The sequence below is a fragment of the Pseudonaja textilis genome, chromosome 7 (assembly GCF_049901715.1).
Source record: "Pseudonaja textilis isolate UNSWEBS1 chromosome 7, rPseTex1.2, whole genome shotgun sequence".
NCBI lineage: Eukaryota > Metazoa > Chordata > Lepidosauria > Squamata > Elapidae > Pseudonaja > Pseudonaja textilis.
In genome coordinates, this window is record NC_141996.1 from 60,305,001 (window position 1) to 60,332,570 (window position 27,570).

General features: G+C 39.1%; 1 protein-coding gene across 1 annotated transcript in view; it reads left to right on the forward strand.

Annotated features, from left to right (window-relative positions):
- Nucleotides 1-27,570, forward strand: part of CFAP47 (cilia and flagella associated protein 47) — a 410,718-nt gene that overhangs the window by 210,772 nt on the left and 172,376 nt on the right. The window contains exons 31-34 of the mRNA XM_087937909.1: nt 52-163; nt 6,428-6,532; nt 10,633-10,789; nt 25,205-25,297. Of these exons, the coding sequence (XP_087794035.1) occupies nt 52-163; nt 6,428-6,532; nt 10,633-10,789; nt 25,205-25,297 (467 nt within the window). The remainder of the gene's footprint in view (nt 1-51; nt 164-6,427; nt 6,533-10,632; nt 10,790-25,204; nt 25,298-27,570) is intronic.

The window sequence follows — 27,570 nt, forward strand, 5'->3', positions numbered from 1 at the left end:
AGTACTTTATCAGAATTAAATAACTGGATTTTTTGCGGTGTTTTGTTACAGGTGGGTCAGCCAGCATATTCCTCTGGTTAATTCTACATATGAAATTCTAGAATTGGAATATGTGAACAGCAATCCAGGCCATTTTTCAATGGAGATTGACCCCAAAACCAAAGTAGGTTTAACTGATAAACATTGCTATTTATGAAAATGTTTCATATGAAACACATTCCTTTAACAATTTAAATATTGCTCACATATTCTGTTTTATTGCTTAGAAGAAAAAACTGTCTGTATGAACTCTGTATTTTGTAGAAAACAAGTGGAATTTCAGGCCAAAATTTGAATGAAGTTAAAACAAAGCCCAAGAATGATGTAAGAGTTAGAAGTAAACACAAATGGAGCAAAGAAAAACAATGCAATATAATTTAGAAGTCCCTACAATTATTTTGGAAAAAAAATCTCCTAAATTATGGAAGCTTTAATGTTTAGCATTCCCTTATGTCACAAAGAATATATGAATTGAGTGACTTGGTGACTTCATAAACAGGTTAATTCTGTTGTCTTCACAACAGTATGGAATGGTTTGCTTTTGTCTTCTCTGAGGATGAGTTTTTCAACCTTGTACTCTAGTTCAGTGGTCACCAACCAGTGGACCGGGGACCATGAGAAAGTTTTGGTGGTCCGCAGAGAAATGTCACCTCCAAAGCACCCCCCAAAGCAATTAATCCAGGCTGAGCAGGAACACAAGGCTGTGCCACATGGCCCGCAGGAACACAAAGCTTGCATTGCTTGCATTGCAAACAACATGAGGTAGTGAGCAGAGGGGGGAAACTTGCCCCACTCAACCCACACGCCTTACTTGGCCACCAGGCTGCTTCTTTTTGCTTCTTTCTTCTTCTGCTTTTGGCTGCACGCAAGGAAAGCAACAAAAGTCTTTCTTTCTCTCCCCCAAACTCTGCCAGAAATGAGTCTTTGGGACCTTGCAAGGCATCCTGCTCCAAGTGGCTGTGCCAGCATGACAAGTCTCACAAAGACTCATTTCTGGTCGAGTTTTGGGGAGAGAAAGAAAGATTTCTGCCGCTTCTGCTGCTTCTGCTTCTTTTCTTGCATGAAGCCAAAAGGCGTGCTCTCTCTCTCTTCTTCTCCCCCTGAGAACGGAGCTGGAGATGGTATCCTGCAATCCCAAATAAAGAATGATCAATTGGTAGGAAAATGGGACGGGGAATTTTCCTGCAGACTTTTGGAGGGATTTTCCCAGGGTCTCTGGTCTGCAGGATTTAAAATTATGAGTTTGGTGGTCCCTGAGGTCCAAAAGATTGGCGACCCCTGCTCTAATTAGCAGTCTGGATTTCTTACTGTTATCCCATCTAAGTATTAAGTGGGTCTGACTTGTTTAGTTATTTTTAATCAGCTAATGCTAGCAAGATACAGAGTGGTATAACACTCTTTTTATCATAGTAAATTGTGGTTAGCAGGTTATGGCATTCAAGGGCAATGAACTCATGTACAAGGTAAAAAACAAAATCTATATATATAAAAGTGAAATACCACTCACACATCATCACAAAATCTCCAGAACCGTAAAGCCTACAAACTTGAAATTTAGCATGTAGGTTCCTCTTGGCTTCTAGGTGCTCCCTGAGAAAGGATTTTTCAAAATGACCATCAGAACATTAGTATTTCATATATTATTATTAAGATGCTCTGATGCTAAATAAGTTCTACTCCCCTTCCCCACCTGTAAAGAAATCTGTTCCAAATGCAAAACACAAGCAGAGGACAGGAGTTTCTGTTTCAGTTTTAGTTTCACAGCAGCAAGCAGCTTTAGTACAGAATGGTTGAGCTAAGCCACACCCAAGCACCTTGCTGTCTCCTTCTTGCTCACACAGCAAATACTGTTTCAGTTTCCATGTTTCAGTTTCCAAACAGCTCTCAACTCTCTCACACACTGACAGGATGCTAGCTAGATGAATACCAGTGGATGCTGGTAGGCAGAGGCATAATTCTTCCCTCTTATTTTCCTCCCGAAAAACTAAGTCTGATCACATAGTTTCGTAGCGAAGCACAGGTATAGAGCTAGTATGATATATTGAAGAAAGCTAAGAAAATGACAGAAAGATTTTAAAAGAATACATTAAAGTGTTTTACAGACTTCTTCAACCAGTTGCACATCTCAGTATAAGAGAACTGCATGTTTCTTGCTAGTTTTTGCAGTGAGTCTTAGCAAAGTCAGCAAATTTGTTGAATCTCTAAATTTTTCCAAAGCTGCTGAAGTTACCTAATTTGTTTAAGTTTTAGTACTACAAAATAGTCTGAGTCTTCTTTGAATCAAATCATTCCTTTGAAGCTTGTATTAACTTTTGTAAACAGCTCCAATAAGCCAATATTATTTTATACTAGTTTTTCAGAACTTATTTCCTTAAAATGAATAGGTTGATCAAAGATATATAACCTCCCTTCCAGTGGGATTTTTACATAGTGGCACAAACACTTGAGAATGGAGAATGGAATAGATTTCTATTTAATATTTTATTATTTAATCCTACTAAATTGAAGAGGAAGTGGAATCAGCAAAAAGAGAGATGTCAAGTTTGAACAGTTTCTGACCCATTTGAATATTTATCTCTATTCAATTTGCCAATGAACTGGGGTGCGGGGGAGGAAGGAAAGGGTGAGAAGGAATACAGACAACCCAAGAATAGACCGTGCAAGCCAAGAACCCATCAAGGTCACTTCTGCAGGTGTCTGACAAAGAAATGAACTGTTCCAAAAACAAAAGATTGATTCTTAATTGGACAGTGTGATCACTATGGGTGGGAAGAAGGGGAAACTAATGTTTAACTATGTAGCATTGCATAGGAAAACCTCAGAGCTGGTTTTATTTCTTCAGTGCTGAAATGATGCATCCAATAAAGTTTTACTTTTGGAATTTTAAAGTTCCTGAGAGTGTCTACTTTTCTTGGGTTCGCTAGTCGAACAGAGGACAGTAAACCAGCTCTCTTTTTAACCCATATTGAAGCCTACTTGGCTACCTCCAAGAGTGCTGTGAGGGGAGATGGAGGAAGATGTCTGGGGCAGAAGGAAAAGTGGAGATGGCAGCAAAAACCAGGGTGGCCCTATCCATGGAGGTGCCAGTGGGAACTCTAGCAGACTGCGAGGCGCAAGTGGTCATGATCTGATCCAAAGAGCGAACCAAGAAAGCAGAGAGGAAAAGTGGGAAAGGCTGCTGAGGAGGATTTCCCCCTATTCCTACCAGGAGTAACTATAACCCATGGATCAAAATGGAAAGCCAGAAGGGCAATGCCAGGAGGGCAGCGGACTGGGAAGAGCTGGCGGACTGGAACTTCCTGACTTCGTACTGGAGTCCTTCAGTGGAACAACTGAGAACAGTTCATGGGCATGAAAGTATGGGGTGCAACATCGGTGCATTCAACCTTCTTGGAACCAGGAGCTGGTGCTGGTCAACCCTGAACCACTGTGCGGCCTTTGCTTTCCTGAACCCAACCCACAATGCTGAGGACTGTGACTCAAGCTGCAGGGAGCTCCCAAGAGATGACCATACCTCCCCAATTGGCCCTGGGACAAGACCAAGTGCCCCAGGGTACAGCAGGAGTTGAGGCACATGCAATCTCATAGGCGGTGGGTTACCATTGGGTACATCCTGGTCCAGGACAATCAAGAGTCTCCCTGCCTGAGAAGGGAAACCGGAAAAGCTAGCCTACTTCCTGAACCAGGTGTAGAACCACATGGACCAGTACAAGGCTGTCTACTTAAATGATGTGGTGATGTCATTGAGAGCATGGAGGGTGAGGCAGCAGATTGGGTGGTGCTCCTCCACAGTGAAGAGGTGCTGGAGTTGGGGATGTGGATACTTTCATGGAAGAGCTCTAGATGTTAGTGTTCCAGGAAAACGAACTCCAACTCCAAAACTCAGGCATTTTCTCAAAGTTCCATTTTATCAGAGTTGTCATACTGGCACATCTGGGAAAACCCAAATCTGAGAGTTCCAGATTTTCCTCCAATAATTAAAAATCACAAAATCCATCCCATGCACCTATCACTCCATGTACCTATCACTCCAATCATCATCCTTTCCAACTTGAGACATCCCTTTAACCATTCCTCATCCAGGTGCAGGAATAACAGGACCTTGACTGTAAAGAAGAATGCTACTATGTGTAACTACGAACACTCTATAAAATTCCCCTTCCCAATTTCCCAGGTTCAGGAATGTGGCAGCATGGAAGCTTCTGGTGCTAATATGACTTCCAAAGCTGACACCGGAATCAATTTGGAGACCCCTCATGTGCACACCAAGCCAAAGCATCATTGCAAAAGACCAGACTTGTGGCCAAGTACATCAATGAATTCCTAGGTTTGGTGGGGAAACTGAGAGGGTGGCCAGAGTGCTTGCTGATCTACCATTTCCGAGATGTGCTGTATCAGGAGTTGTACCAGAATTCTCTGCCTCGAGGGGTCCCTGACGAACTCCAAGCATTATGTGAGCATTGGATTTTTTTCCCTTCAACCGAAAAGAATGAACTTCTGAAAACTAGGTGTTTCAAAAGGAATCCTTTATTGAAAGGGGTTTTATCTCAACACTAGGCAAAGCAGAATCTAAGATACCCCCAGTCATACAGTCATAGATAAATGAAATTAAACCCCGCCCTCATTCAGATGTGGATTTAGTCAAACAAAGAACCAACAAGTTAATTCCCCCTCTCCCCTTCTCTAGGAACGTATCTTGCAGAGTTCCCAGGAGTTTCTTCCAGGGTTGGAATTTTTATAATCCCTTCTCATCCTGTTATCTCTTCCAGAGGTGACAAGTTTCTGGACATCTGGCTCCACTTCTCTGGATGTATATCATGTGCAAGTTATACAGAATCAATATTGGATTTAATATATTCAGGTTACATCAAAAAAGATTACTTGTACCAACTTCCCCCTCTCTTCTTCCATTGAAGAATAGCAGATACACGGATCTGACAAATGGTACCAGTTGGACCTGATGAAGTACAAGCAGCATGCAAGTCTAGGAAATCGACCCTGAAAAAGCCAAGAGAGGTGCTCACTGGGATGGAGAACCTCGTCATTCCCTTCTTCCTCAACTCCAAAGGAGACCCTGTGGCATTCATTGGGTGCCTGCTTCTGATATAGTCAGGCGGGCGATTGGGCTTGTCCAGCACCACAGCCAATGATGGCCCTGAGCCAGCTGAAAGCTTAAAAGGCACTAAAGAAGACAAAGGAAAAGACACAGGTGGTGCATCCATTCATGGATGTCTCTCCCCAATCCAGCAAAGGGAAGAGAACTCCGGCCACTGACAAGCCCAACCTAATCTATGAAAACAATAGCAAGGGGAAAGATGACCTGATGATAAGTGGAGCCATTGCCCCTTTCACTGCCCAAGTGGAGATTGTAGTGTCCCATTCTGGAGCCCAGGGGATCTTTACTGACAGACTTAGGCTGCATCCACTGTCTGGTCAGCTTGCAAACTATACAAAAGCTGGGGTTGAGAGTGTTATAGTTTGTTACAGAAAATTAAATCCAGAAAGCACACCCAGATAACTGATGCAATAGGATTCATTAACTTCTTTATATACATAATAATACATGAAGTAAATTAACAATACCAACAGCAGATTCTTCCAATGTGGTAGAGAGGAGAGATTGTAAGTAAGTTTCAGTTCAGCAGACGGACGAGACCAGAGCTGAGTTTTATAGCTGAGCACAGAGCTAAGCCACACCCAGACTAACATCAAGCTTGGAACTGGATTGAAAATTATTTTATTTCTGTCTGACCTTCCTTAAATGACTTGAGTTTTATCACATCTTATAATGATTATGTGGCCATTGCATGTAGTAATGAATCAGTCACTTTTAATTTAAACTAAATAAGTCCCAGCAAGATAGTTTCTTTATTTGTATGTGTTGGAAGAGCATAGAGACACTTCAGTTAAAAATAACTTGTATAATGCTAGTTAAAATTGCATTTTGACTTTATAAGATTGTATCATGTGCAAGACTTAAAAGTATCTCTGTGATGTGCAAAAAAAAGGAAAAAAAATTTGGTAGCAGTATATGACTTGAAGAACCGAAGCTCTCTTTCCCCCCATATGTTAAAAGCAACCCCAGTTCCATTTTTGTGGTTAGCAATACATTATCTAGTTTCTAGGGAATAAGCATGCTGTGATTTCACTTAGTACTGTTTACTGCAGTGTATTTATCAATTTTAGCAGATCCTGCATGCTGAGAGTAGGGAAGTCATACAGTGGTACACATTAATCATGTATATATCAACAGTGTTGATACAAGGAACAAGAAAAGAATTGGATTGAAAAGAAAGGAAAGAAAAAAAAGGAACATTGGGTTTTTTGTTTGTTTGTTTGTTTACTTGTTTGCTTTTCATCGCTCTCTTCCCTATCCATGTTTTTGCAGTTGACTGTTGCTCCTCATTCCACTACTGAAATATCAGTTCTGTTTTGTCCATCTGCATTAGGAAGAACAAATCACACTGCAAGCATAATTTTCAAATGCCCACAGGTAGGAATGTCCACTTACATTTAATGAATAACAGATTATCTAATATTAACACAAGTAATTGTTAGGCTGACAATAAAAGCAAGTTTTTAATAGTATAGCTCAACTGTAATTTATAAATAAATAAATTATAAATAAATGCACCTCCAAAATTGGGTTTGACTTATCCATAGATGTATGGTGAATATGCAGTATATAAAGATAAATATTTTTCTTCCTCCTTCCTTCCCTTATGTTTCTGACTATAGCTTATAATGTAATTAAGATCTTTAGTAATAATTATGAGAGGTTGTCGTGGCTACATGATGGTACTTGAGACTAATTTGCTTTGCTAACAATGCAGCTATAAAACACAACATTTGGCCATATTACTTAGGAACAACAATTTCAGTAATCTCTATTGCCATCATTGATCAAGCAACTTCCTGCTGGCTTCCAACCAGAAAAGCCAATGGGGAAGCTGATAAGAAGTCACAAGTCTCAGGTGGCAGGTAAGTGGTTGCAGTGTAGGGTAGAGCAAATGTACTATACAGGGCAGGGGAAAGATGCTCTGGAGAGCAGAAGAGTGTACAAGTGGCTGCTATAGCCTGATACAAGTGTAGCTTGATGAGTATTGATGAGCTTGATGAGATGATAACCACAACCACTACCTCAACTACAATCACAACTACAAGCAAAAATAACCACTAAACCACAGCCACAAACAATTACTATCTCTTCAAATAATTCCACAAATAATATCTCCTTACTCATCAGAGACACCGTTGAACGTGAACAGAAATGTCCAAATGCTATCTTATTTGGTCTTGAAGGCACCAATGAATCAGACTACATCACCAAAGTTCGCGATATTGTAAGCAACTCCAATATAACAAACATTTCTCCTGAAGATATCATTGAAATAACCAGAGATGGCCCTGAGTGTAAATACAATGATGGCTCTGTAGCCCCAAGATTTTGTAGAGTTGTATACAAAAATGAGTCCAGCAAATGCATATTCATTCATACAATAAACTCCATTGCAAAAACCAATCCCAACCACAAAAAACTTCGCTCAAAACCAGACATATCCATACTGCAAAGAATCCATTCCCGTGAACTCCATGGCATAACTCAAAAACCGTCTAGACAATGGAGAAAAGGATCTATACATTGACTACCGAGCTGATTGCATCAAAAGAAAGTCACACAACCCACAACTCCGCATCCAACCCCACCCCATCCAATCCAACATCACTCAAAACTAGGCACGCACACCCCTAACTACCTCTATTCCAACCACAACTGGCCTTAAATGCAAGCTACTCAATGCAAGAAGTCTTGCAAATAAATACCTGAATTTCTCCTCTTACTAAATATGGCTAAATTCGAACATCATATTGTGAAACATGGCTCAACGCATCTCTCCCTGATTCCATTACCACAATAAGAGACTATCGTGTTTACCGATCAGATCGTGAAATCCGTAGAGGAGGTGGTGTTGCTATCTTCTATAAAAAGTCCTTACTTTTCTGGAATGCTTTTAGAATTGTTATTTTTATATGTTGGAAGAAATATCCTTCTGGGTTCAGTTCCAAGTGGGAAAAAAGACACTGGATTCATGGAAGTTGCTTGGAAAGAAGGTTTAATGGTAGACAGGACCATGTGCCTTGGAGCTCCTGAGCGAAAAGGGAAGAGATGCTGAGAGTCCCTTGGTTTTATGCCCTCTCTGTGCTTTGAACTTGCTTCCTGTTCTGGTGGCAAGATATGTATCCTGATTGGTTGTCAGATTCCCATGGGGCCATGCAGGGGTGGCTTGGTTGAATCTTACGGGTGATGCAATCTTCCCATGTGCCATGTGGTGAGATGGGTAGAGGGCAGAGGTGGTATTAAACAGGTTCTGACCAGTTCTGGAGAACCAGTAGTGGAAATTTTGAGTAGTTCAGAGAACCAGTAGTGGAAATTTTGAGTAGTTTGGAAAACCGGCAAATGCCACCTCTGACTGGCCCCGCCCCATCTATTCTCTGTCTCACGAGTCACAGCTGATTGTCTGGGTCTTCTTTGTTGCCCTGCACAGGAGAACGGAGCTGGAAAGCAGATTAGTGGGGGGGGAGGGGATCCTTCCCCCGGGAGTGGGGTGGGAATGGAGATTTTACAGTATCCTTCCCCTGCCATGCCCACCAAGCCACGCCCACAAAACCAGTAGTAAAAAAAAATGAATCCCACCACTGGTAGAGGGCTAATTCTATCATGCCCTGATCCCATCACCCTGGTGCAGGGAGGTGAAGGTGGGGCAGGGAGCTGCAGGAAGCTGCTTTGTCTCCTTTTCTCATCCAGGGAAATATAATATTCTGCCTTTTTGATATTTCCTTAGAATATTTCATTCTTCTAGGAGAGTGGTGGGTGCTAACTCTCTACATACAACTGTCCAACTGTCAAGAACTGTGTTCTTTTTGCAAATGTATTCATATTTACTAATTGTATTTGCTTAGAAGTGAGGATGAACTCCAATATTCCTCAATCCTCTAGAACAATTTTTGAAGGTCTACTGAGGTAGGGGCTCCCAGTATGGGAAATACAACTTTTGGAAACAAGATTGCCAGTGCAGAAGCAATTCATTGTGTTAAAAGAATTTAATTTCTGATACTGTGTTTGGGGTATAACCTGTGCTGCTTCACTGTTACTTAAGTATCTGTATTTTTTTAAAAAATATTTACTTTGAAATGTTTCATTACCTGTACGTAATATGTATTTTGGATTTCTTAACAAAGTACTTGTTTCTATAAAAGTGACTCTCATTAATAAGTCTTTTCTGTGTAGAATGCCCAACTTATTTGCTCTCAGGTCAAGTAATTTTTCATTTAATGTTTTTATAGTTTTTTCACTGTTATCAAAATAGTGCAATAGTTATTCACAGCAGGAATCTGATTCATAAGAGATTTGTCACTGTGGGAAGAAATATCCATCTGATTCAGTTCCAAGCTGGGAGAAAGACACATGGAGGCTAATTGGAAAGAAAGTTTAATGATGAACAAAAGCAACAGCACTCCTGGGTCAGGGGTTTTTATACCTTCTTTGAACTTTGTATTTGAGCTTCCTGTTCCTGTGCAAGAACATGTCTTCTATTGGCTTTTGTCCGATTCCTATGGGATCATATAGGGGTTATGTAGGGATCATAGCCAAAAGAGGAAATACAAATCCTAGTGTTTGCCTGAGCTAAGTTTAGTTGAAGTTTGGACTGATCTGAAAGGGTGTTTCTATTGTGGCTTGATAATTTTGTCCTGTGTTGGATTTTGAGTGAGGGCTAATCCTACCATTCTGCCTTGTTTTAAAATTTCCTGTCTTGAATGGATTACCAAATCTGCATTTCTAAAAGGTTTGGTTTCTGAATAAGCTGGCCCAATCTTTCTTAATGGGCACAAAATATCTACTGAGGCTATTAAGGAAAGAAGGTGTTGCTTTCTGCCTCTAAAAACATGTTTCTCCATTTCTCCCTTTATAGAATATTCTGCCTTTTTAAATATTCCTCAAAATATTTTATTCTTTTGGGGGGTGTCCCACATCATGTTTTTGTTGTATAAAAATGCAAAAAATAGGTCTCCATGAGAAGCCATTGTTCTGTGTGCTATAGTGATGAAGAAACTAGTCCACTGTCACAATGACAGGAATAACCAGTTTGTTAAGAAAGAAAATTGTCTTATAGCATTTTCCCAAATCATAATGAATTATAGTAATCAGAATCAACAGGATTCAGTGGGAAAGCAGCAGAAGACTGACTCTCCTGTGGTAAAAGTATTTTCCTTACACTCTAGCTCTGAGTTTGTGTTGTAATAAACATAAGAGTACCAAAGCTATTTGACTGGCATGGAGTCAAATCAGTGGTGGGATTCAGCCAGTTCAAACCACTTCAACAGAACCGGTTGTTAAGTTTCTGAGCAGTTTGGTGAACTGGTTGTTGGAAGAAATAATTAGGGCAGAGAACCAGTTGTTAAATTATTTGAATCCCACCACTGAGTCAAATGTATTTATACATTTTTATTTGATATAAGATGTATATATTTTATTTTAGAGCAAGCTAAAACACTTAATCTAGTTAAAATATGAGCCTTTCTATCCATTTACAGTTTGAGGAATGGATATTTTACTTGTCGGGTATTGGTCGGATACCTCAACCAATGGAACCAGCTAGTGTCAGTTCTTGTCTTGGTCAGCATTCTTCTATCATTGTAAACTTCAAGAATCCTACATTTGAAGAAGTTGTGGTAGATATCATTTTAACAGGTATGACTGCCCTCATTTTCTATTATGATTGAGAAATTGGATTGTCCATTTTAAAAAAAGCTTTCTACTGTATACCATGGAATGATGTTTTCTTTTTTAACATTTTAATTATATAAAACTAATTTCTACCAACAATGAAGATTGTGATACATGGTAGGCCTTCTACCATTGTAACTAGGATGTGATATACGATTTTATTTTGCCAACAACTACCCAACCCTAGAGAAGATAGGCTTGTATAAACAGAGGAATAGAATTGAAAGCACGTGAAGTATTTAGCACCACTTTAGCAAAGCCTTAGTAAAACTACACTTGGAAAACTACATCCAGTTTTGGTCTCCACATTACAAAAAAGATGTTGAGACTCTAGAAATAGTGCAGAAAAGAGCAACCAGAATGATTAGGGGACTGGAAACTAAAGCATATGAAGAACGGTTACAGGAACTGGGCATGGCTAGTCTAGTGAAGAGAAGTACCAGGGGAGACATGATAGCAGCATGCCAATACTTGAGAGGCTACCACAAAGAGAAGGGAGTCAATTTACTTTCCAAAGCACTAGAGGGCAGGACAAGAAACAATGGATAGAAACTAAAGCCAAAGACAGAAGCAACCTGGAGTTGAGGAGAAACTTCCTAACAGTGAGGACAATTAACCAATGGAACAGCTTGCCTTCAGAAGTTGTGGGTGACAGTCACTTGTTTGAAATGGTATAGGGTCTCCTGCTGGAGCAGGGGGCTGGTCTAGAAGACCTCCAAGGTCCCTTGTAGTTGAAGTTGTACTGTAACCAGGTTAATCAGCTCCATTATAGGGAATGGGCCCATAAACTTAGGACCAAGCTTTTTTGAGGCTAACTTAAATCTCAGATATTTTGTGGACAAGTAAACCTTGTCCCCCACCTTAAACTCTGGTTGTAGAGCCCAGTGCTTGTCAGCCCACTTTTTATAAATCTTCGCTGCTTCACTCAGGGTGTCAGACATGTCTCCATTCAAAACCCAAGAAAGAAAACCCTGACTCCCATGTTGTAAAGAAGAGGTACTTTTACTGAGTTTGAAATGATTCCAATGAAAGAAAAGCAAGATCTAAGGCAATAGGCATAAAAGTTACATATAGAAAGTTTTCCCAATCCCCTCCCACAGTGGGAGCCACAGTGAATAATCAATCCCTATTTCATATGGTGTCATGTGGGGTGCATCTTCAGGTGTTTTTACCCATCTGGAATGCTGAGACCATTGACCTTGACTGGGCATAAACAAGTCCATGAAGCTGCACAGCAGCAATCCTCCCTTTTGGTTCACACACATGCCGTATTCTTTCCAGCTCACTTCCCCACCCAAATGCCAATCTGTCCCACCCCCTCCATTATTACAGAAGCTGACAGCAAGCAATCAGGGAGGCTGAGGTTCAGCCTTCCTGCAGTAGAAGCATTAGCCCTGGGGAAAAAAACAGTAGAAAACAGGCAAAATAGGAACAAAGCAGAACATAAGGTCATTTACAATAATACATTAAGGCTTATCTGGGTATTTAGAGCAAAACAGCTGTACATGTTTAGGGGCCCTGACATCATGCATGTTCACCCATTCAGACTGAGAAGGAGGAAAGTGTTTCTAGACAACCAAATACTGAATTTCCCCCCTATATTTCCTGGAATCTGAGATATCTTTGACCTCAAAATGCTGCTCATCTTTGACAAGGAGGGGGGAAGGAGGGGCAGGTCGGTCTGGCTGAAGAGAGCAGGCGTATTCAGGTTTCAGCAAACTAACATGAAACACAAGGTGAATCCTTCTAAGGCTTTTAGGCAGCTCTAACTATACCATGACAGGGCTTACAGTCCGTACAATGGGGAAAGAACCTACATACTTAGGTCCCAATTTATTTGACTTCTGTGTGGACTGTAGGTACGTATTGAACAAGAAAACTCTATCTCCAACATAATAACCTTTCAGCAAAGCTCTTTTCTTGTCTGCCTGTTTCTTATGAGCTTGATGAGCTTCGTCTAATGCTTTACGAGTGACAGACCATATAAGCTGAAGCTGCTCAATCCATTCCACCAGTGAAAGGGCTTGGGGCTTCTCCTGAGGAAGCTCAGGAATGGGTACAAAATCCTGACCAGAGGCTACTTTGAATGAGGTAAACCCAGTGCTACTATGGATGGAATTATTACAAACGACCTCTGTGAACAGTAGTAACTCAGCCCAGTTATGTTGCTGATAGCTTACATAACATCTGAGGTATTGTTCAAGTACCGAGTTAGTTTTTTCACAAGCCCCATTAGTTTGAGGGTGGTGGGAAGAGCTTAGGCCTTGGGCAGAGCCTAACAACTTAGAAATTTCCTCCAAAAGTGAGAGATGAATTGTACCCCCCCATCTGAAATTATGCATTCAGGAACACTATGTAACCTATACATACATTGAATAAACAGTTCTCCTGCCAACATTTTAGCAGAGGGAATCTTCGAGCAGGGTACAAAATGCATGTGCTTGGAAAACAAGTCTATAGTCACCCAAATGACTGTATTTCCCCCACTCTCAGGTAATTCAACAATGAAGTCCATGGATATTTCTTTTCATGGAGCATTAGGCCTAGCAACATTCTGGAGCAGTCCGGTTGGTTTGCCAGGAGGATTCTTTGCAGAAGCACAGACAGGACAACTAGCCACGTAGGCTTCTATGTCTTTTTTCAAAGAGGGCCACCAGAACTGCCATTTAACTAAATGTAATAGTTTCACAAACCCAAAATGTCCTGTGACTTTCAAATTGTAGGCTTTATGCAAAACAGTACCTCTAAGGCTGGCGGGGACATATAACTTTGTACCCACCCATGCCAGGCCATCATGAATAGTGCACTCATTTGAGTGAGCCAAAAACCAGTCATCCATTTTCACCGCCCCTTTTAGCTGTTTGGTTAAATGAGTAGGGATATCAATATTTGCCTTCTGCTGGGCTCTGGTGACCACTGGGGCAGCCAGTTGCTTGGAGGGGACAACTGGATGGATCACTTCTGCCCGGGTGCTATTATACTGTGGTAATCTCGATAAAGCGTCCGCCATAAAAATCCCCCCCCCCAGGAAGGTATTGTAAGGAAAAATTAAAAGGATTAAAATGTTGCACCCAATGAATATTCTTAGGTGACAATTTTCGGGGGGTGGGGTGTCTTTAAAAGGCTCTAAGTTTTTGTGATCTGTCCACGCCTCAAATGGGTGTTTTGCCCCTTCTAGGAAATGTCTCCAAGTTAGTAAGGCCCATCAGACTGCAAATGCTTCCTTCTCCCAAATTGCCCATCTCCTTTCAGTTTCAGTTAGTTTCCAGGAGGTGTAGGCACAGTACTGTAAGGCCCCAGTAGCATTGGCTTGTAGTAAAACCATCCCCACAGCGACGTCACTGGCATCGGCCTGGACCATCCATATTGGGATGCTTAAGAATGGGTTCAACTGCAAACAACTGTTTCAGTTTCTCAAAGGCTGCTTGGCACTCCATGGTCCACTCAAGGGGCTGGCTAGGCTTTGGTTTAACTTCTTTTGTCTTTAAGAGATTAGTAATGGGTAATGCAATTTTTGCAAAGGTGTGGATGACTTGTCGATAGAAATTAGCAAAACCTAGCAAGCTTTGCAACTGCTTTCTGGTGCATGGGAGCGCCCATTCCATGACTGCTTGAACCTTCTCCAGGTCCATTTCTATTCCCTCATGTGATATGCGGTAACCTAAATAGTCAATTTTTCTGGTGAAATTCACACTTTGATAATTTGGCATACAGTTCAGCAGATCTGAGTTTTTTCAGAACTGATCGCACCAATGTTATATGCTCCTTCATGGTCTCCATGTAAACAAGACTATCTACCAAATAAACCAAAAGCCCCTTGTAAAGATGTTCATGCAGCACCCCATTTATCAGTTGCATAAATAGAGTGGGGGCTCCTTGTAATCCAAATAGTAGCACCTTAAACTGGAAACATCCCAAAGGGCAATTGAATGCGGTTTTCCATTCATCTCCTTTCTTAATTCGAACTTTGTAGTAAGCTTCTCTCAAATCCAGCTTAGTGAAAATCTTTCCTTTGGCTAGATGAGCCAGCATTTCCTTCATTAAGGGGAGTGGATAAACATTTTCTACACACACTGTGTTCAGATTTTTATAGTCCATGCAACAGTCCCTTCCTCCAGTTCACATGAGGATTCCATTTCTGGAGTGAAAGCAATTCAAGAAAGAGAGGATCTCCATCCCAGGGCCCACAATAAAGCACAAAGTCTCTTGGTGGTCCCCCATCCACATTTCTACTGGCTCCATCACAAAGTGAGCCAGGCCTACCCCAGCTACTGATCCATCCAACTGGCAAACTGCTATGGGCACTTTCAAGTCTCAGCCCCAGTTTCTCCATCACGTCTGGGCTAATTACACACCTTGTACATCCAGAATACAATAGGGCTAACATTTTCCCTTGGGTGCCAGATGAAGGCACTTAACTCCACTGGGATGGTCATAGGCCCATGTGTCGACTTGCCAGTGGGGTCATCATCGGAATCGGTTTTACTCTCCCCTGAGGTGGTTGGAGTTCCCAACTCCTCCTGTTCTGGAGGAGCGAACTCAATGACTTCCATGCCCTTCAGGGCCGTTTTGCAATGTTTGGCTGGTGGCTTTTCAACTTTCTTCCCTCTGGTGGTGTTGGTTTGAAGCCAGGCAATCAGCAGCTTGATGCCCCTCCTTCTCACATCTGAAATAAGCCATGGACCTGGATATGGCAGCTAGGTCACTTCTGGCAGCTCTAGGAGCCTCTCTCAGGGTAGAAGGTGGAGGCTTGTTCCAGTTGTAGCCCCTATGGTGCCGGTTTTTGGCCAGGTCAATCTCCATATCAGCTGCCAACACATACCAGCGCTGGAGGTCTCGAGGGGCTTGGGAGATACAGCTTTGGTAGACCTCCTCATTTAACCCATTTTTGTAAGATTTCATCAGAGTCTCTTGGGACCACCCACCCATGTGGGTGGTCCCAAGCCATCTCATGAAACTCCTGGGTATATTCAGCCACCGACCTCCACCCCTGGTTTATGGTTTTCATTTTGGTCCTTGCCTTACATTCAGCAAGGGGGTCTTCAAAATGGGCTCAGAAGGCCGTCAAAACATGTTGTAATCCCTCAGCTGGGGGCATTATCATTGTGAAGGGTGACCATCCAATCAGCCACAGTCCCTTCCAGGGCCATGGTGACACACCTCATTCATAAATTCATGTTAATTTGTATTTTCTATTTATTTATCCCCTTTTTAATTCTTAGTTGTGCCACATTACACCTAAAACAAAATTTCTTCCTACTCCCAATTGTAATAAAACAGACAATATACATTCTATTGGCATTTAACATATTGTACCATTCTAGTAATACCATACTCCCCTTTATTAGTATATTTCACTACCTTATTTCAAGTCTAACAGATTCCACATGTTACTTCTTTTCCTACCTCACAATATTATTTTTCTTATTTATTACAGTTCAATTATATATCTTTAATGCTAATCCTCTGATACAATATTAATTTTGTGTTTATTACTTTTAACAATTATACATCTTTAATATTAATACATACATTCATGGGGAATCCTTATCTTTTCATTTTCAACCATCATCTCTTGTTTCCATTAAAGAAGTAATTCATCGCTTTCTAGCTTGTCTCCCATTTTCTATTTTTCCCCTTACTCATTCCTCTCTTCTCTATTAGATTCCATTTTCTCTTTTCCCAACTATTTAGTTCTATCCTTATTCTCTAAGCATGTTTTCCTCTTAAAACACCCCCTCCCTTGTTTTATTGCCTCAATCATTATCATATTGAATTCTATTTCCTTATTGCCTTTTATTTTTATTTGTTGTATCATCCATTCTGGTTCTTTAATTATGCTTCCAGCTGGCTCCTCCTCTTCCTGAATTTCTTGTTGTCTTTCTGTTGCTTGCATCTCTGTAGGTCTTCTGTAGGTCTTTTTCCAATTCTTTATAATCATCCTCCAATGTTTTGAAAGTCTTTTTCTGTTTTATATTTCTTTTCCTTGTATAGTCTATTATCAAGCCTCTTGTGTAGGCCTTCATCGTGTCCCAGAGATTCTGTAAAGATATATCCTCTTTTCTATTTTCTTTGAAGAAGAAAACAAGTTCTTTCTCTATTTTCTGTTTAAAGTCTTTTTCTTTTAAGATCGTATTATTTAAAGTTCATCTAGATCTCCTCTTGTATCCTTTCCAAATAACTGTCACTGGATTATGGTCTGCCCAAGTGCTTGTTTCTATTTCAGTATCTTGTATGTTAGCCAATAATTCTGCTGACATCCATATCATGTCTATTCTAGACTATGATGCATGCCTGTTGAGTAAAAAGTGTATTGCTTATTTTCCACATTTCTCTCTCTCCATGCATCTTTTAGATTTATTTCCTCTATCATTCGAAAGAAATATTTTGGTAGTAACTTTCTAGCTTTCTTTGTTGATTTCTGCGTTATATAGTCCAACCGGTCATTGATTATTCCATTGAAATCTCCCATCTAGAAATATTAACATAGTCCAATTCAATTATTTTCATATGTAATTTCCTGTAAAATTCTTCTTGGTTATCATTTGGCGCATAAATTGCAATTAAAAGTGTTTTAACATTATTGTCCATTATTTCCACCATCAAAATCCTTCCATTGTATAGATTAGTTCTGCCAAAATTGTGTCTTTAATATATAATACCACACCCCTTTTTTTAGATTGTGCCAGTGACGTAAATAATTTCCCTATTTTTTTTTTTTGCTTTAATATATATTCATATTGTTTTTTAATATCTACTTCTTGTAAGCAGGTTATATCAAATTTTAATTTCTCTAATTTGTGAAGTACTTTCCTTCTTTTAGTAGCCAAACTAAGTCCATTTATGTTAATCATAATCAATTTTCTTTCATCCATGTTAAGCTTTATAAGGGGTTTTTATTGCTCTAGTAGATCTTAATTCTCGTTGCTCTCTGGGTACACTGCCTACTGCACCTTCTTCTTTTTCAATTACTGCTATACACTCCTCTTGGAATTCAGTTAATGACTCTTCCTTTCTTGCTTCTTCCTCCTTTCCTCTAAAGTATTCTAAGTAGAATAGCTCAGCTTTTTCAACTGTGTCAATTCTGTGTCTTTGTTCCTGCCAAGTGAACAAGAGGCCTTCTGGCATCAACCATCAGTAGCTTACTCTTTTAAGTAACTCTTTAGTCAAGAATAAATATTATCTTCTCATCTCTCTTACTCTTCTTGGTATCTGTTTCAGCACCACAATTTCTTTGTCTTTATGTTTTAGTGTTTTCTCTCTTGCCACCTGCATTATCTGTGTCTTGACAATCCTTTTAGTGAATCTGATATGAACTTCTCTTGGTAGTCTGTTTCTCATTACATATCTTGTATAGACACAGAACACTTCATCCATCACATCCATCATCTTCTCTTTGGTTATCTCTAACGCTTCTGCCAGTATTTCTGTCATTATTTCAGCAAGATTTTCGCCTTTTCCTTCTTCTACATTTTGAAATCTTAGGTAGAATTCATCAATTTCCCATCCTAATGGTTCACACCTGCCCTTCTCAACATTGCTCAATCGAGTATCAATATCTTCAATTTTCTTGTCTCTTTGTGTATTTTCTTCAATTTTTAAAAATCTGTCTTCATATTTCATCATCTGTTGAATATTTTCTACTTTCTCGTCTGTCTTTTCAGTTCTTTGTTCAATGTTCTCCATTCTCTTTTCAATCTTTTTAATTCCTTGCATAATCATCTGTAATGTCACTTCCTTCTCTTTCTCCTGTTGTAAAACTGTCTGTATTGACCGTTGTCCTCCAGATGGTGAAGAGACTACTGGTATTGAGGAAGCTGGGGCTGTTGTCTCTCTGCTCATCTTGTGGTACTTACCTGTAAAGAAAGAAAGAGAAAAAGGAGAAAAGGGAAAAAAGGAGCACAGGCAGGCAATTGTCACTCCAAAAAATAAAAAGGGAAAAAAAAATCTTCAGGCACTTGTATACCTTAATCCAATTATTTCTCTTAATAAGAAGGAAAAAAGGAAGAGAGCAAAAAAATAAAGAATTTCCATTCTAATTCCTGGAATAAAAGGTTGAAATCCAAATATAAAAATCCAACTGAAGGAGAAGTAAAAGAGGGAGTGAAAAGTAACAAACAGTTCTAATGTGAAGCCAGCCACTGCCACTGAGTACCCAAGGCTGTTAGATAAATCAACTCAAAAGTTTCTAGTTCCAGTATTTTCAAGGTCACTTCAATCTTCTTTCTTTCAACTTCAACTCCAGACTCTAATTATATTTTCACAGATGCACACCTGTGTAAATAATCTGCCATGCTCATCCCACTATCTTTTCCAGTGCAAAACTCAGAGTTCTGGAGTATAACACAGATGCATAAACAAATAGAAGAAAAAGAAACAAAGAAACAACAACAAGCCTCTAAATGGCAGTGCTACTTTTTTTCCTTCACTTTCACTCCCCCCTCATGTAACCAATGCCAGGAACAAAAGGAAAAAAATAAAATCCTTTCTTTTAAAAAGGAAATAAATCTCATCAAAAAGAAGTCTTGGTCAAAACAGACTTTCAAAAAATTGTTAAGAAAATACAATCAAGAATAAAAAATTTTAAAAAGGTCCAGTCCAGTTTAAAATTAAGAAGCTTTGCAAAGTTCTAAGTTTCAATGAAAAGGGGGAAAAAAACTTTCACTTTAACTAGCTTAATTTTGCCGCTTAAACTCTTTTCTCTTCACTTTTAATTCACTTTAAGTCTTTCAGGGTGTTCTCTTCAAGAAATAAGTAGAAGTTCATCTCACCAAACTGCCACACTTTCTTTCAATCTCTTCCATTCTGGAGCTGTCCCAGCTTCAGCAGTTTAAATGGATGCTTCTCTGCTGGAGGCAAAAGGGCTTTTCCTGGATCAACCAGGGACTTTGCAATGTCCCTGGGATCAACAGGATTTGCCCTCCTCAGTCACCATCTCTACAGGATGGTTTAGGTCCAGTGGGACCGTCCTGCAATGGAGATATAAGCGGCGATCTTGGAGATTCAAGATCGCACACTGTATCGCCGAGATGCCAGCTCTGCCCCCCCGGTGGTCGTGTTGCTTTTTTAAGGTTCCTAAATTGTTCACATGTTCTTAGGCCACTTTTGTCCCATTAAAAGTTTGATACAAAGTTCCTCACTCAATGTAATTTCCCAACTTCCACCATCCAAACATTCAGTATTTACACCAGTCTCAAGACAATTATAAGACCAGCACATCAGGTAAATTTAGCAGTGGGATTTGTTCTGTGGTTGTTATTTTATGTTGGGGAAATAACATCAGCAACCACTCAGTCCTAAATAGAAAAGGAATGTACAGTTTCTTCCTTTCAGGATTTTATCAAAAATAAAATTTTTAAATTTATGTACAACAAAGTCTAAGTTGGTGTTTGTGCAAGGACCCCTTTCTGTCTTAAAAGAGAGACTGGGACAATTCAAGAATATATTTTCTCACAATTTTGTCTGTTAAGTCAGTTCTAGGCAAACCCTCCTTCCCATAGCATGGGATCCCCAACAACATCTCATCTCTCCTTCCACTACTTTGGCACTTCCATCTATAAAGCAGTGCTACACAATCATGCTGGTCTCCTTCGCTTATTCCCTCTCTCATCAATAATTGAGCAAGGTTCACATGATTGCTTGTGGAGAGTACCAAATTAGGGTCTTCTATGAGGATCCCCTCATACTTTAGGATATGAGAATTGGTTAACCATCTCTGAGGCAGGATGTTCCTGATCTGATGTTGGGTTGTAACCACCAAAGCCCCCTCCCCAAATGTGATGTTTCTTCTTTCTTGTACTAAGAGAACTGTGGCAGCAATAGCTTGAATACATACTGGCCTCCCCAATTAATTTGGATAGGAAGGCTACTGGTTTTAAGAGACTTCCCCATTTTTGAGCTAAGAACCTTTTTTGTTACTCTATCACAGACTGTTACAAATAAGTGGAAAGGTTTTTTCCCATGAGGTAGTGAGAGAACTGGAGCTGTTTTAAGTGCTGTTTTTAATTTTTCTATAGCTTCTAGGTCAGCTGAACTTAATTGTACAATAGCCTAACAGTCCCAAAACCTTTCTCAAGTCTCTCTTAGTTCCTCAATTCTAGCAGGAGTTATTTTTCTACTCCCTTCACTAATAAGGTGTATTTGATCTCTCTCTCTACATACTGTAATTTAGTTTTTGATGTGGCATGGGTTGATTTTTATTTCTTGATTTTGAAATTCGAATTCTGGCTAATGTGGCATCCCAGAGGGATTATGCTTCAAGATGTCCAGGATGCCCAAGTATCCACTAAAAATTTAATTCCACAATTTCTTGGTCTCACTTGCAATTTTATCCAGTGTTCTTGGTGGCACCTCCGATGCAATGACTCCTGACATCCCTATTCTTCTATCATCTAATTTTTTTGTTTCTTCCTCTCTCTAGCTTTAGTAAATCACACACATTTCTCCTTGAGACCTTTCTCATTTCCTCATACATGCAATTTCTTTATATGAAAGTACTCTCCTTTTAATCTGGGATGGGGGTCAACACACAGACATTTACACCAATGTTTTTTTTCTTCATCATCAACATACTCACACATTTATACTGTAATCAGACTGCTTACATAACCAATTTCTCACACAAAAAATTCATTTCATTCTTTCTCCAAGCAGATCAATCATTACTTACAATTCTTTTCTGAGAGCTTTTTCTCACAAGCCAATGAGTTCAATTTTTTTTACTGTTGTTAGAGGGTCTCATCCTCCAGGTTTGGAAATGATTACACACAGACACATTCACACACACAACATTTCCAGACTTGGGGAGGTTTTGTCCCTTTAAATCTCCACTTTTTCTTTCTTTAGCAATGGGTTGTTGCCACTTCCCTTTTTCTTGAGTCAGGACTACAAGAGCCATATTATTCTTTGAGTCCACATACAAATTGAAAGATTTCTCAAAGTACATACAAATTGAAAGATTTCTTAAGTCCTATAACAGGAGCTTGAGATGCTATTTTTTTTTAAATCTCAAGCCTGTTTTTGTTTTCATGTCCAAACAAAGGGTTCCCTTTCTCCCCACTTTGTGGACTCATAAGAGTGGTTTGGCTAGCAGGGCAAAATTTCTACAATAGCCTGCCGCTTAAAAAAACTCCTGTCAATTGGTTCCGTAATTCGGCACACAGCTTCCTTTTTCTTATGTCCTATAGCTCTGTGGCCTTGACTTATACCTAAGTATTTAACTTGGGGTTTCACTAATTGGGCTTTCTTTCTTATTGCTTTAGTGAACTTGTCACTTTTACTTGAAGTTACACTCATTGTTAAGCACTAGATTTTTACTACCTGTCTCTGCCCTGGGTGTTCTGTCCCTTATCTTTCTAGTTTGGATCTCCCAGATGACACTGGCTTATTTTTAAAGATCCAAATTGTTCTCTATCTTATCTTAGACCTCCCAGACAATGCTGGCTTATTTTTAAAGATCAAGATCTATAGAGACCTTCTTTGACACCTTGTTTTCACCTGGCCAGGGCTCTCATGAGCAAGTTTGAACTCCACTTTTCTTTTTAAAGACAACTTTTACTGTTTAACGTGTCCCCATGGTCTCCATGGAGAACATGGCCCTAATCTTTCCAGTTCCAGATAGACACTCCTATGCCTGTTTCCAAATATAACACCAACCTTATCTATTTCTCAGTCCTTAAGGAGTTTCACATTTCTTCTTCTTTAGCCAAAAGCATTTTACTATCTCCTGGGGGCTCAGGTATTTCCCAATTTACAAAATACCAGGGTTTAAGATACGGTATTTCAATTTTTTTTAAGGTAGGTCTCTTGATTAAGTATTGTTCTAATTTACCCAACCAACATTTGCTTGTTTCCCCTAGATGATCCTACCTGTATTGTGGTTCCTCAATTATGTATTTTGCCATTTTTCAATGCACAAATTTATCATTCTGTTCTTACTTAAACTTTTAGTCCAGGGGAGTAGGTTTTCCTCACTCCACTGGCTCAATAACTGCTCTAAAGGGTATTTTCACGCCCTTATGTGTTAGAGTCATCCCTAAGGGTTCGCTCTACCTCCTGCAGCAAGAAAGTTAGCTGCAACAACTACAAGAATTCCCCATTCTTGTCGAGATTCCCTAACCTGTGTAACTGGCCCTCCTCTTTGTCTTGAATTGCTTGTGCAATGGAGTGAGGGTAACTTCTCCACTGGAGACAAACAGGTACTGCCAGAGGCTTCACTTGAATGACTAGCGGTATATGGTGCACTGCATATCCTGGTGGATTACCTTTTGCCTATAATTGGTGCACATCAAACTCCTGCCAAGTATCAAGGACTCAAACCTCTTGGGCCACCATTACTTGCCACATCTCATTTGGAGAATGCCTCATGACTAGTGCCATTTTATCTTCCTCAAATGACAAAGTTGCCCCCATTTTGCATAACATGTCCCAGCCCAATAAGGGAATGGGACACTCAGGCATGTATTGGAATTGATGTTCAATGTCTCTTCTATTCAGAGAACATCTCAGGGGCTTTAGAAAAGGGTGGCAATTTACAAAGCCATCAACCCCTTGCATATTTATAACATCAGCAGAAAAGGAGAGCCAACAACTTAGTAACTACAAATCTAGATGCCCCCTATCTTCATTCAGACCAAGGGTTCAGGGGGGGCTGAAGAGGTTCCTTAGGCCTAACCCCTTGATCTGTTTTTGGCATTTCCTTTTGTATTCCCTGCACTCCTGCCCTGGGAACTTGATTATTGCCATTATCAACATTGGGGGGGCGGAGAGGAGATTATCTTCTTCATAGGGTTCAATTTTCAAGATAGGTTTGATTTTAATCTGACTCGCCTTGATCTGAGATCTGGGATTTCTATTAATTTGGGTCATGCAGACCCTCATGAGTTCAACTCAGCATTTGCGAAGCCATTCAGGATTCTGTTTTACTACTACTTGCCACTGGTCAGTATACTGGTATTGATCTGTGTGACCATTATCTGGGTCAGTAACAATCTGGTGTACTTTTGAAATGATGTCTAGATTAAAACTGCCTTCGGGCTTCCCTTTTAAAAATTCCTCAGTATACACTGAAGAGGTGTCCAGAGGACACTTCCTCCACCACCCATTTCTAGACACTGCCACTGACCTGTGATGCCGGATGTTCCAGTGGTCACAAACAGGAACTGCAATGGCTTAACCACCCACCCAATACTAGGGCCTCATTAGGATTCACTGATCCCAGCCCCCTCTTCCACTCTCAAACGAGTGGGTCTACAATTCCCCAATACTTATACTTGCCTGCAGGCGTCTTTTTTCCAGCTGGTGTTATTTCATGACTTATTTTTGATTCCATTTAGGTTTTTGTATTGGTTGGTTGTCCACCAGACACCCCTACCGTGCTGTCTGCCCCTTCCTGACAAATCATCTGTGCCAGCTGAAGGGTCAGCGAGACGGCCCCGGCTGGGCACCGGTCAGTCCGTGCTGTCTTCAGCGAAATATCACTCTGAGTCCCAGTGGAATCACCATAAATGTTGCAGGAAATTAGCCAGTGCCACTTCTGAATAAATTTCTTATAGAACAGCACATGCCTATATACTTCTTCAGAAGGGGCAAAATACAGAAATATAACTTGTCAGTCATTCCTTGGTTACTTGAAACACAGCTTTCCCCCTCCCCTGTTGCTAGGCTAGGATGGCTGGATGTCACGAACCCATCTTGCTAAACTCCCTAGCTTGTGGTTTTGTTCCAAGCGAGACAAGGTTTCTTGGCAAATATGACTTTGTGACTGATAGATGATCCTTATGATTTGGCTTTTCACACTTCCTTGTTCTTTCTCTTGATAATACCACATATTTCACTATCTATAAAATTTGTATCATTATTTCTCTAAAATTAATATATTTTATGTCCTGTCTTAATATGATATTTAAAAACCATTTTATCATCAAACTCTATTCAGAGATTTGTTAAATCAGGAGAACATTACAAATCTTCAGAAAATTTATTGCAAATAAAGATTATAAAATAAAGAACTACTAAAAGTAAATCTTACTCTGATTATGTTTTCAGTGAAGATAATTTATTTTAAACTATGTAAGCATTGTTTTAAATAGCAAGCCTCTAACTCAACCCTTTTCCAAAATATATCTTTTTAGGGAGGGTAGGAAACAGCAGAAATTATTTATACATTATTTCAAATAATTTTAGTATGTTTCTATGAATATTCATAGTTTTTTGCATGCAATGTATAAATTAAAATGCAAAAAGACCTTTTAACAAACTGTCAGTTTCTGTTCCAAGGAATATTTTGAAGAACATTAAAATAGACTTTGATCATTTCAAACTTTAACAAATTCTCCTCCTTGACATTGAAATGTAAGATATTTTTTCCTTTTTCATTAGATCGAGATCACATCACAGATTATTATCATGCAACTCCATGCCACCATTCCAGTAAAGACAGTATATTCTGGCTTCCACTGAAGGAAAAACAAGGTAGCAGTTTTATGGTTTAAGTTTCTAAAGGACACTTATGTAACTGTGAAATTATATGTTATGTAACTCAAATTCACTTTATAGTTGTATGTAGGCACAACCATTTTACAGTAGAAAAATTGTTGGATGTTAAAACAGTTTTAATATGAGGGATCACTTCTACTTGAATTGAAAACTATCTGTTTGTATCAAATCTACAAGAAAAATGTGGTGTAAGCCAGTATCTAAACATATATAACTAAACTCTACCTTCTGTTTTCATTAGATACATTTCTAGTCATATAAAAGCATTACAAACACAGTCAGTAACCCAAAGTAGTATTTTAGGAAATTTATATTGAACAAGCTCTAGATATTAAAATATGATCTGTGTTTAATATTCATTGTTTATTTTGCATATTAGATCTATATATTAGATTTCTATAGCCTGGGATTATAAAAGTGTGTACCAAAAGACCTGTAAGGACAGATACAACCATGATGAATATTTCTCCTCACTGTCTGTCATGGCTGAATGGAAGGAGAGCTCTCCTAAGTACATTGCTTTTATTAATAATACTACTCTGATTATAAAAACTTTCTATTTTACTGCAATTCTGGCATCAGTTCATAATGTTGGGGGATCTCACTGCAGTGTCCACCACCTGCAACAATTATAGTCAGAGATACAACAAGTGATCCAAGTGGCCTTCCCCTGGTGGAGTTTTGAGGGCCTTAAAAATGTTGCTTTTTACCCATGGTTTTTCTAAGATGGGTGCAGCTCTTCTGGGAAGTAGGTGCGTATTTTCCTGCTCCCCAATTTTACTCTGTTTGCTTTCTGGGTTACCTTATTTTACTGCCACATTTTTAAAAATAATTTTTAAATTAATTTTCAATAAACAAACATACACAAACAAAACACAAAATATGAAAACATAAAACTTCCTTTTGGAAAGCGGCTTAGTCCCGGGTTACATCTTTTTGTACAGACGTAAATCAAATTCATGCTCACTTTATATACCATTTCATATCTTATTTACCATTCTACATTTTCTATATAGCTTCTCCCCTCTTTTTTTTAAAACAAATTTTATTGATTTTCAAAGACAATATACAAACAAACAAAACATAAAACATAAAAACATAAAACATCTTTTCTGAAAGCTGCTTGATCCCGGCTTACATCTCTTCGTACAGACACAAATTCAAATTCATGTTCATTTTATATATCATTCCATATCTTATTACCATTTTCCATTTTCCATTAGCTTCTCACCTCTTTTAACTTTCTTAGTTTTATTTTATTTATCTCATCTCAGTTCAAATCATAATATTTATTATTCTTTGTCTGTTCTGTTTCCAGCTATCTATTTCTCTTTTCTCTTTAAACAAAACTTCTCCTGTACACTGATTGGAGTATGACGCCTTTGACTCTTTCCCCTAAATTGATAATACTTAATATAATACATGACTTCCATTGGGATTCTATTTAGTACATTCTAAAATTACACATTATGTTTTATAAGAAAAAAATATATATAGGTATATAATTAAAACAACTATCAATGCTAATCATCAAATCTAATCATTAATATTAATATTCATTTATATCTTAAACATTTTAGACATCACTTTTCAACTGAATATCGTACTTTTATGGGAACACTTATACCTTCAGTAGTTATTTCCCCCCCACATCACATATTTTAAATCATTGTATTTAAATCATTGAATCATTAAAATGTTCCCATTTCCTTCTACTTCACTTCTCTCGTTTATTTCATTGCCTTCTTTTTATTCACAAAAAATTCACTAAGTTACACTAAATATTTTATCCCATTTTTAATCACATGTTGTTTCCAATTTTCTAACAATATTTCTAAGTACCAATATAAGAATAAAATCTTATGTGCCTTTGCAGAACCCCTTTTTCAATTAAATTTACCCATTATCTCTAAATAAATCTTGCTTTTTACATCTTGCTCCCCACCATCAAGGCTTATCATCCCTTCCTTCCTCCCTTGCTTGTTCTTCTCCCTGCCCTTTTTACCCCCTTGTCTCTCCACATCCCTTTTCTTCTTCTGCTTTCCCCCTTTCTGTTGTTTTCCAACATTATATCCACTTTTCACCTTATTTTTCTCTTTTCTGGTTGTTTTTTCAAGTAAAGTCCCCTTTTTCTTTTCCTCTTTCTCCCTTTCTTCCCCAAATAAAGTTACTTGTTCATCAAAGATGGCTTCTTCTTTGTCCCAATCATCTTGTTGCGCAGTCAGTTTCTCATAGGTGCAAATCGCCAT